Here is a 10,527-nt window from a genome sequence, read left to right on the forward strand (position 1 = left end):
CCAGTAATGCAGCTGCTATCAGGAATGGTTTTAGTTTAGAAAGATCAAGACTGAGCCTTTTAGTGGCTGGAATTTTTAACAGATTCTTTTTATAATAAGTATGTATTTGGTAATTTTGATAAAAATCATATTAATCATGATACCTTTCAATGTGTGCAGAGATTAATTATTAAGGCCATTAAAAGAGTATTTTTGGTCAAAAGGAAAGGCGATATTGGAATGTTGGGGGACATAAGACAGATGGTGGATTTTGGACGTGGTTAACATAAGAGATTTGATAACAGGATGCCTTGGCAAAAGCAAATGCAACTTTGAAAATTAGACCTAGATTGCAAGAAGATTTAATCAGGTTTACCGGAAAAAGAAAATCCCATTAAACTCTGCAAGCAAGAGATGCTGTTATATGCATAAGTTTGTGTATGTGATTTTAAACTAATCATTATAGTACACATTACTAGTCTCCCTAAAATAGTTAGTATATAAATGCTTGTATCCCACAATAAAATTGGATTTTGATCACAGAGTAAGTCTCCCTGTCTCTCTCCATCGCCGACAGCCCACCTTCCTGGCTGGGCTTGATCTGGCGTGGACTGGCCTCTACATGGTCTCCCTCCTCTTCTGGGAGAAGGGTCAGGCCACCTGCCAGCCCTCCAGCACATGGCATGTGGCATGGTACATCATTTTCATGATGTCTATGTGACGTACACTTCCTCTCCCTGGATGTGGCAAAGAGATTCTGGAGGCAGACAGCACACTGCGCCATCCCCGTGGGGGATGTGCACAAACTGGTGAAGGTGGGGGGGTCCAGGTGAGAGTCTGAGGTCTCTTCTCTAGGCACACACCATGGTTATGTCTTCAGATACCGTTACCTTGATGATGATCCATGGACTGAAGCAGGAGGATCCCTCCTGGAGCAGGAGGTCCTCACCAGAGCATGTGGCAAGCCCACAGTACTGGTTGTGAAAGGCCCAGATTGTCCCCTGGTAGAAACCTGCCGAGAACCTGGACACTAAGGGACCATGGCTGCTGCACACGCTGCTTCCCCAGCGCAGCATCAGCCACCCCAGCCTTTTCCCCTGGAGACGGATGCAGCCTGGGCTTCCTGGCCTCCATTCCTGGCAGCAGCCTAGCTCTGCTCCACAGACAGCAGGACATCTTCAGGAACATCTGATGCCCACCCCAGGTGCTGGTGTAAAGGATAAGAAAAGTACATCTGCCCCATGGTGTGTGGGCTGGGAGTTTCTGAGTCTGTAAATAGCTGAGTTCCCCTCATGCTCATCTCGAAAGTGAGAAGGGGAACATTCCCCAGAGAGGGGGAAAGAATTGGTCAGTTGCCATTGCTGGTAGAAAAGCTATTTTTAATTTTATTAAATGTCTCTCTAGTGTAAACTTTCAAAATATCTGGAACCTCTGATATAAAGATTTGTGCCATGGCTCTGTACCAAAGCTGTTCCTCCTGGGGCCAGCGATGGTGCCACTCAGGGGGAGATGCACCTGGCATCAGAGGACAGCTGAGGCTCCTCTTTGTGATCCAGGGAAGTGTGAGGAGTACCAGGGGAGCAGGGCACTCTGGAGCCACCCTCAAAAAGGGGCATGTGGGGGACACAGTGGCCAAGGGGGCGAGGATAGGTCTGTGGCTGGAGCAGGAGTTGTTGCAGGGTCTCGCCCATCTGCACAAGGCTGTGGGAGAGGAGGTGGAGGTGGGAGACGGTGTCTCTGGCCAGGCTCTCCAGTAGTGCCTGCTGCTGCCACGATGTCTGCAGGATCTGCACCAGCAGTTGCTGGACATTCTGGAGCAAGCCTGCCATGCCAGACCCTGCAGTGAGAGAGAGGTCAGTGGCATCTCACCATGGCTCTGAGAGCTCCCTGTGAGGCTGCTATGAAGCTGCAGGGAGCACCCACCATGCAGACTTGCGTCTGATGCATCTTCAGCTGCTGCTGGCTGCTCACTCATGACTGCTGTCCCGTGGGAGCCTGTGGCTGCAGCAGCCAGTGGCAGCACTTGGCTTCCTCTTCCCGTCCCCAGGGATGTCTCACCAGAAAAATCTGTCACGAAAGCTTGGCATGGAGCAAAACACAAGAGTGATGGAGACACCCAACCCCCAAATTTATCCTGACTGTGACACAGAGCCCTGGAAAGGCACTGCCTCTGGGAGTCTGTGCCCTTTTCACTGGCAGGACAAGATGGAACTGTGCCCTGGAGCACAAGAACTCACTCAAAGCTGCAGACACTTACTGGCCTTTCCCTCAGCTCCTTCCTGCTTCAGGTCAGCGTGACAGCCTGGAAGGAGAGCAGACGCAGCCTGTGAGCTGCAGCCACCTCTTGTGCCAGGGCACACAAGAATGATAACTGGGGCATGGTACTCACCCAGGAGGGAGAGAGGAGAGACGCAGCAACTGGTGTCTGCAATGAGAACCATATCAGACCCTGCTTGTGGGGCTGAGGGGGTTTACTGGGCTGAGCAGGGCAAGGAAAGCCTTACGTGGCATGGCAGGGGGTGTGGGTGGCACTCCAGCAATGTGTTCCCCACCAGCTGCTGGGAGAAAGCAGAGAAGAGATATGCCTTCTGAAAGGACCTGCTGGTGGATCACCACCAGCCTGAGGTCTGCCCAGCTTGCCACGACCAGCCCCTCAGCCTGACATGCCCTAGCCACAGCTCCAGAGTGCCCTGCAGGGCCCCAAAGCACTTCAGAACTAGGTACAAAATCACCCACCACTGCAATGCAGCCATCTCTGGGCTGGAAGGCAGCAGCGGCCGAGCAGTGCGCAGCAACGCTACACAACACACTAGGACTGGAAGAGAAGGAGAATCCCACGTCCACTTGAAACTGCAGGGGGAATTTGGGGAGACAGAAGGTGGTTACCCAGTGTGGGAAGATGGCCGGGTTGCCCATGCAAACCAGACTCAGGGATGTGTCCTGCATAACCTCAGTGCCAAATCCCCAGGACTGTGAGCATTGAGGGGTCTGCAGGTTAAGCACGTGGGTGGGCTGAAGGGCAGGGGAGCTGCAGGCAGCTCTGGCCCTCACACACAGCCCAAACTTGTCTGAAGCTTTATGGTGTTACTGGGCCACGGAGGAGCCAGGACTGCCGAAGGGAAGGGAGTCACATGCCCTGCAATGCCACCAGCCACGAGATCCCGGCGCTGTACTAGGGCCACTGCCCCTTCAAGACCTCTTGCCTCATGATCTGCCCTAGGGCAGCCAGCAGCCTTGCCATGCCCTCAGGCTGGTGCTCCCTCCTGCCCTATCCTAGCCATCCTCTTCCCCACATGCTCTGGGGCTGGTTTGGAGCCAAAGCCTGCAGAGACAGAAGTCCAAACACACCCATCGTTGACCATCCATGCCAAGGGACATGTGATGGATCCCCTGATCCTCTTAGCCTCCCATTCCCATCATGATGGCATGGGCTTGGGCTGGAGCCAGGGCTGGAGCCATGCAGCTCAACACAGCAGGGCTGCTCAGTACTTACGACTTTCTGGCTCGTCCTTAGTACACTGCAGCACCGGTGACAGCAGTATGCTGGGGGTGTTCCCACCAACGTTAGGCTCTGCAGAAGGAGGTGAAGGGGTGCAGAAAAGAGCTTCAGTAACTGGGGAGAGAAGGGTGTCCACCACCTCGCAGCCAGGACAAGCCCCGCTCCAGCTGCCTGAGTCCACGGGTGTGGCTTGTTCGCAGGGGTCTCAGGATGAGGGAAGAGACGAGAAAGTTGACTCCATGTATCAGAAGGCTTGATTTATTATTTTATGATCTATAATATATTAAAACTATGCTAAAAGAATAGAGGAAAGGATTTCATCAGAAAGTTAAGCTAAGAAGAGAAAAAGGAATGAATAACAAAGGTTTGTCTCTGACCGAGACAGTCTGCACAGGTGATCTGTGATTGGCCCTTAATTAGAAACAACCAGATGAGACCAATCACAGATTCCCCCGTTGCATTCCACAGCACCAGATAAGAATTGTTTACAGTTTGTTCCTGAGGCCTCTCAGCTTCTCAGGAGAGAAAAATCCTAAAGAAAGGATTCTTCATAGAACATGTCAGTAACACATGGGTACCTGGTGGCTCTGGTGAAGATGGAGAGCATGTGGCAAAGGCTGACCTGCGCCTTCTGGACGGCAGCTTCACCACGTCTAGGGGAAGAGAAAGACCATCAACAGACCATGGGTGTAGCAGACACAGGGCCAGCTACAGCCCCGTGGAGAACAATGGTTTAGAGATAAGGAAATGTCAAGTCATAGGAATTGAACCAGAAGTCTTCACTCCGGTCCTCCAGGCCTGTTTATCTTTTTGTGACCCCACAGGCTAGTTTCCCTAACCCTTACAACTGGTCAGTTTCCAAGCCCCCCTAACCCTATAAAAGGGGCTGTCTTGGCCCATTTTGTTAGAAGAGCTGCCATCAGACCCTTCGCAAATCCCTCAAAATAAAACACTGTGGAACACCACAGTGGAAGCTGCCTTCTCTCTTTCTCCAGCCTGCTCTCCTGATAACCACGACCAGCCAGAGCCCCTTGGCAAGCTAAGAGCTGAAACCATAAAGGAGCTGATATCACTAAGAGCTGACAATCACTGAGCTTGCTAAGGTGGCCACGGCTGTGCAGCAGTTCGAGCTCGGGCACCCAGACCCTGGAGGGCTGACATATCCGGCCTCAATACTGCTTGCCTGGGGCTCTCTGACCCTACGGGGAATCAGCTATCCAGCTAAGAAGCAAGCCCCTGTGGCTTTTTTACAGGTGTTCACACAGTATCACTGCTCCACCAGCACCCCACGTTTAGCCACCCTGCTAAGCCCACAAGCCCGTGCCCGGCACCCACTTGGCATCCTCCGTTCGCCGAAGACGGGCCGCCCGGCCGCCTTCCAGATGCTCTTCATGGTTCGGTAGTGAGGCGGCAGCCGGGACGAGTGGTGTCCTGCCGTCCGGCGCGTCTCCCGCTCCGAGTGGAAAGCCTGCTTGAGCGCCTTCCACTTGGAGCGGCACTGGGCCACACTGCGCTCGTAGCCGGTCGCCTTCAGCCCCCGGGAGATCTCCTGCCAGAGCGCCTCGTTGGGTCGCGACGTGGAGGCCATGAGCAGCGCGGCCTCTCCCGAGCCCCTCACCAGCGACAGGAGGCTTCTGACCTCCGCCTGCGTCCAGGCTCGCCCGCGGGGCATGCTGCCGGCCCGGGGCGGGGGTCGCCGGGATCGCTCGGGCCCGGGCCGGCGGCGGGACTCGGTCGTGCGCTCCCGGGGGCGCTCCGGGAGGATGCCGCGCCGGGGGGGGGCACCGGGAGGCGCTCCGGGAACCGCCGGGAGCCGCCCTGGTGGCTGCCCCGGGATCCGCGCCGACCGCCCTTGCGCCGCATCGGGCGCCGCGCCGGGAGCTGCCGGGAGCTGCCGGGGGGAGCATCGAGCATGTGCAGCTCTCCGGGAGGAGCCGCTGGGAAACGTAGTCCTGGACGAGATCTCCTCCCGCAGGGAAAGCCGCCAGCTCGGAGCGGGGTCGTTGTGTGCCCGCGGGCTCCTAGGGTTCCGGGGGGCTCTGCCGCTCCCTCGTGCGAGGGCACGGCACGGGTGGCCATCATGGTAGCCCTGGAGGCTGAGGCAGGGGAAGGAGCGCCCCAGCCCCCCCATTTTCCAGGGCTGAGTTGCAGCCGCAGCCACGTGCAAAAAAGGGGGCTTCTAAGCAAATACCCCATGGCCTTGCTCCTTAGAGAGAGGGGCCAGGGAATGTGTCCTGTGTCCCAAGGATACTCAATCTTCCCTTGCAGTCCCTAGGGGAGATCAGACCGAGAGAGCCACACTCGTTCAACCTGGAGAAGAGAAGGTCCTGGGGAGACCTTAAGCAGCTTTGCCAGAAGGACTATAGAGAGATGGAGGGGAACTTTTTGTAAGGGTGTGTTGTGACAGGAGAAGGAGGAATGGCTTCAGACTGTCAGAGGGCAGGTTTAGCTTAGATATTTATCACAGAATCACAGAATTTCCTGAGTTGGAAGGGACCCACTGGGATCATCAAAGTCCAACTCCTTGCACAGGACACCCCCAAAAATCCCCCAATGTGCCTCAGAACATTGTCCAAATACTTCCTGAACTCTGTCAGACTTGGTGCTGTGATCACTTCCCTGGGGAACCTGTTCCAGTGCTCAACCACCCTCTGGGTGAGAAATCTTTGCCTAATATTCAACCTAAACCCTTCATGACACCTGTAACTAGTCACCAGAGAGATCAGTGTCTGCCCATCTGCTTCTTCTTGTAGACTGTGATGAGGTCTTTCTGCAGTCTCCTTTTCTCCAGGCTTGTACAGACAAAGTTACCTCAGCTGCGTCTCATATAACTTTTCCTGTTTTAGGAAGAAATTATTATGAAGATGGTGAGGCACTGGCACAGGTTGTCCAGGAAAGCTGTCAATGCCCCATCCATGAAAGTGTCTGTCAGGTTGGATGGGGCTCTGAACAACCTGGTCTAGTGGAGGGTGTCCCTGTCCTTGGCAGGGGGCTTGGAACGAGGTGACCTTTAAGGTCCTTTACAACTCCATGACGTGCCTGCTTACCGCAGCCCTGGCTGCATGTTGGAGCCAGCAGCCATTCCCACTGCTGGCTACCATCAAGCCAGGAGTGTGTGGTTCCCTTCTGCTGGGTTGCCGGGATTCCAGGATTCTGGCCTCAACAGGGCTGCCCCTCGCCCCAAGTGTCTGGCAGCCCCACAAGCACCCCAGGTTTTTGTGCCAGGTGGTGCCTCTGGGGACCCCACCAGGAAGTGACACTTTCCATTTTGCATCACAGCTGTCTGAGAAGCTGGGCTGGGAAAGGGCTGTCGCTGCCCCTGTGGGCTGCAGAGCAGGAGAGCAAGGAAGGGATGGAAGAGGCTGTCATGTATGCTGACCTGCGCTTTCCCCCCACACCAGGTAATGGCCTCCAACTCTCTCTGTGGGTTCCCTGCCCTCTTGCAGCCCCTTGCCTTTACCAGAAATGTCCTCCCAGTCCTGCTCCCCCCACTCCCTCTTTCTTAGTGTCCTCTCTCAAACAGCTCCTCTCCGGCCCTGTTGCAGACTGCCTACTCTTGGGGTGGGGGGCTGGAGGGGCTCAAAGGCAAGGAATGTCCACTGCACCCCCATGCCACAGCACAGACACTTCCCCTCTGCTCTCCCCACCAAGCACTGTGTGCAGGGAGATAATTTCTAGGACAATCAAGCTGCTGCAAACCGGATCTTCTCCCCCACTTTTCCCAGGCTCCCCCAGTGCCTCCTGACATTCCACCTGGGATTCACAGACATTTCCTGGCTCAAGACTACCCACTGCTCCCTCCAAACTATCACCCCTCCCCCCCACCCCCGGTCTATGTTAACTCCTTCTCTCAGCTCCTCAGCAGCAAGTGCGCCTGCCCTGGTGCTGGGCAGCCCTCAGCCTGGGTCTCCTCTCCCTGACACTCCTACTGGCACAGATCATCCTTGTCAGCCTGAGTTTCCACTGTAAGTACCAGCCAGGCAGTGCTCAGATCTCTGCAGAGGGGGTCCTGGGGTCAGGGCTGGCACCATAGCACTTGTGTCCTGACAGGCTGAGCTTTAGCTTCCCCATGGAGCTGGGTGCTTCTGCTTGGGGCTGAGGGCATCATGGGTTCTCGGGCAAATTGGTGAGGCAAGACACCACCTATGTAGCTGGACAAGGAATCTGGGGCGACAGAGGCTCTTGGGGAAAGCCACTCCATCAGATGGCAATGAAAGGTGAGAGGGAGGGCACTGATACTGATACTGAAAGACAGCAGCACTTTGCCCGAAAGCCTGCTGCATGGAGGGCTCCCAGGCTCAGTAAAATCTGCAAGGACCTTGGCAGGCTTGGTGTGGCTAAAGCAGGGGACACCTCACCCACAGCCATGAGGCTGTCCTGTGGGAGAGGACACTGGGTGCTGCTGGGAGCAGGAGCCTGGAGTTGCTATGGCTCAGCTGTGCTCTTCTGCTGTAGATTTAGTGCAACAACAAACAAGCTGCATGGATGGTCTCTGGAGAATAGAGGAGAGCCCCAACTATGGGAAACAGACACTGGAAGGTAAGAGAGCCTCATGGGCTCCCGGGTAAGGTTTGGAGAGGGCCTTACTGCTGCTTTCAAGCAGCCAGATCTCTTCTTACTGGAGGATGTTTCCCTGAGCTCTCTCCCTACATATTCTTTCACCTTTACTGCCTGTCCCCCAACTTGTGGTGTGGAGAGCTGCCCCAGCACTTCTGAACACGCTGAACTGCTGAGACCCCTTTAGAAGAGATGACCCCAGACAGCTCAGTGTTTCCTGGGCACACCACCAGCACCAGGCTCATGGATGCCACCAGCATCCCTGTTCCAGATGACATCAGCTTTTGGTGCAGCTGCAACCTTATCTGAGTCCCCAGCACTTTGCAAACTGTGTTTGTATCACTTCCCTAACCTGCAGCTCCTTGCCCTGCTCAATGCCAGCATGTTCCTGTAGCTAGTCCCTCTTCCCAGTGATCTGGGACTGGAATGTTGGAACTGGACTCACAAATGAGGGCAAATGCAGAGTGGTCTCCATGGGGCAGACGTACAAACATGATGGGTTGGTCGTTGCCCTGACTGCCCACTGTCACTCTCCTGGTGCCTGGGGCTGGTGGCAGTCCTGCCCAGCTGCCCCATCCTACCTGCTGTGTTTCTGGTGTGCAGGGCGATGCCAGTTTTGCCCGGTTGGCTGGCTCTGGGATGCGGGGCAATGCTACTACTTCTCCTCTGCCAAAAAGAACTGGGAGCAGAGCAGAGAGGACTGCTGCTCCAGAGGGGCACAGCTGGTCACCATCCAAGCCAACACCACCCTGGTGAGTGCACCCTGCCAACTCCCTGTGAGCACTGGGCTGTCCTGGTGGCCACCTCACGGTCCCTCAGCAGTCACCCAGGCACAGCATTGTCCCAGCTTCCCAGCCCATGTGCCCAGAGCCTTGCACAGCCTCCAGGCAGGGAGCTGGCAATGCTGTGGTCATACAGTCAGCCCCCATCACTAACCTGTGGCTGGGCTGGGTGTCCCCCAGAGGGTTCATGTGGGTCCTCTCCTGTGCTAGGCGTTCCTGGTGCGCACAGCTAACATGGATGCCTTTCATGTGGGGCTGAAGCAGGATGGCTTCAGGTCTGAGTGGAAGTGGCTGGATGGCACCACACTGGAATGGTGAGGTTATCAGCTTGTTTCCAGCTGGGTGTGCTGAAGTTCCATCATCAGGGCTCGGGGTGGTGGTGGGGACAGGCATGCAGGGATGTGATCCAAATTTTTCTTGGCCACCTCTTTTCTTTCCAGGACTGCATTGGGGCATTTTAGGGAAGGGGCATTTTAGCAGAGGCCTGATCCTGGTGCCCACACTCTGCCTGGCTCTTCAGGGGATTCTGCAAACTGGTCCCGGTTTGGTCAGTGCTCAGCCCTGCTAGGATTAACCTGGGGGTACTTTGTGAGTGATCAGGGCATGTGGCCTAACTGGGGAGAGGCTGGCAGGAGACTGTGCCCCATGGGGAGGGTGAACTTTGCCCCCACAGCATCCCTGTGCCGTGTCTGGTCCCTGACTGCAGGAGCTGCTGATGGGACAGCCTCAGTTCTTCCTGCCCTTCCCATCTCAGCTCACTCTCTCCCTTGCAGGATCTTCCCAGTCCAGCGCTACACCAGGTCTTTCCAGGCCTGTGGCAGGGTGTCAGGCTTGGGACTTTTAGGTGGTGCATGCACAGATGCCCTCAGATGGGTCTGCAAGCAGAGTGCAGCCACCATGCAGTGGCTCCAGTCCTCGCCTCCTGCCTTCCTCTGGGGAAACACCACCTACAGCTGTGTGAGGCCCTGATGGCCAGGGTGACCCCCAGCCTGTGCCACCACCCTGTTCCCTGCCTGACCCCAGTGCATGGGCATTCCCAGGCCTTGCTGCCTCCTGGCCCAGACCTCTCTACCCTCCAGAGCTCTGCACTTTGCCAATAAATCCTGCCAATAACTGCAGATGGCTTTGGGGTGTGGGGGTGGGAGGATGGAGGTGCATCTTCCAGATCTCAGACTCGGTGGCATCACTCACAAGTGGGAACTTGTATCCTGTGTCCAGAAGCCAGCATTGAGCCAGCAGGAATCCATCGCCCAACAGCAGCGTTCAGCAGCAGCTCCTGTGCCGGCTGGCACAGGTCCCATGAAAGCTGGGCTTTCTGATCATGGTGCTTGCCTGGGGCTTTTGCTTCTTGGCTCATGCTGCTCAGAGGGTGACCCTTTGCCTCTGCAGTCCCATGGGGGACTTGGGCTGGGCAGCAGCTTGTTTGCTGGTGCCTGCCCAGTCTGAAGAGGTTCCAGCAAACATCCCCACGTTGGGTGATGTGTGAGACCTTAAAAGGCCTGCTAGGGCTTGATTTGGAGTTGTCTAGTCCCAGAGGCTGTTCTGGTTTCGGTATAGACCACTGAGTTGTTCCAGCAGTCTGCAGCTCTGGCACAGACCTTGCTGGGACTCCCTGCCAGTAAATGCAAAAGACCCCACAGCCAAGGCAGCCTGTCAGCCTGAACAGGACTGGGAGGCAGAAGGGGGAAGGGTAGCTCTGCTGTGGTCTGG

The 10,527-nt window shown here is 55.9% G+C and overlaps 3 protein-coding genes across 6 annotated transcripts in view; 2 read left to right on the forward strand and 1 right to left on the reverse strand.

Moving 5' to 3' along the window:
* Window positions 1-1,337: 1,337 nt before the first annotated feature.
* On the reverse strand, window positions 1,338-5,179 carry LOC103822927 (uncharacterized). Of its 4 annotated transcripts, none has more exons than XM_050987313.1 (8): window positions 4,814-5,179; window positions 4,057-4,131; window positions 3,473-3,550; window positions 2,484-2,534; window positions 2,369-2,404; window positions 2,237-2,281; window positions 1,903-2,046; window positions 1,338-1,816 (listed from the first exon to the last, which is right to left on the reverse strand). In XM_050987313.1, the coding sequence occupies exons 1-8, from the start codon at window positions 5,148-5,150 to the stop codon at window positions 1,479-1,481; spliced, it is 1,104 nt and encodes a 367-aa protein (XP_050843270.1). In that variant the 5' UTR covers window positions 5,151-5,179; the 3' UTR covers window positions 1,338-1,478. The 4 variants fall into 4 exon arrangements, with proteins under 4 accessions (XP_050843270.1, XP_050843269.1, XP_050843268.1 ...); XM_050987312.1 differs by having other exon boundaries at window positions 2,484-2,537; XM_050987311.1 differs by having other exon boundaries at window positions 3,473-3,592.
* A 1,598-nt stretch (window positions 5,180-6,777) lies between these two features.
* LOC103822926 (killer cell lectin-like receptor subfamily G member 1) lies at window positions 6,778-9,786 on the forward strand. Its single transcript, XM_009097963.4, has 6 exons — window positions 6,778-6,879; window positions 7,333-7,443; window positions 7,934-8,017; window positions 8,639-8,787; window positions 9,028-9,131; window positions 9,591-9,786. Exons 1-6 carry the CDS (start codon window positions 6,831-6,833, stop codon window positions 9,784-9,786), a joined length of 693 nt encoding a protein of 230 aa, XP_009096211.1. The 5' UTR covers window positions 6,778-6,830.
* Window positions 9,787-10,210: 424 nt separating this feature from the next.
* CD72 (CD72 molecule) overlaps window positions 10,211-10,527 on the forward strand; it is a 4,008-nt gene continuing 3,691 nt past the window's right edge. Inside the window, exon 1 of the mRNA XM_050987375.1 lies at window positions 10,211-10,292. Within this exon, the coding sequence (XP_050843332.1) occupies window positions 10,211-10,292 (82 nt within the window). The remainder of the gene's footprint in view (window positions 10,293-10,527) is intronic.

This window comes from Serinus canaria, chromosome Z (genome assembly GCF_022539315.1).
Source record: "Serinus canaria isolate serCan28SL12 chromosome Z, serCan2020, whole genome shotgun sequence".
NCBI classification, from domain to species: Eukaryota; Metazoa; Chordata; class Aves; order Passeriformes; family Fringillidae; genus Serinus; species Serinus canaria.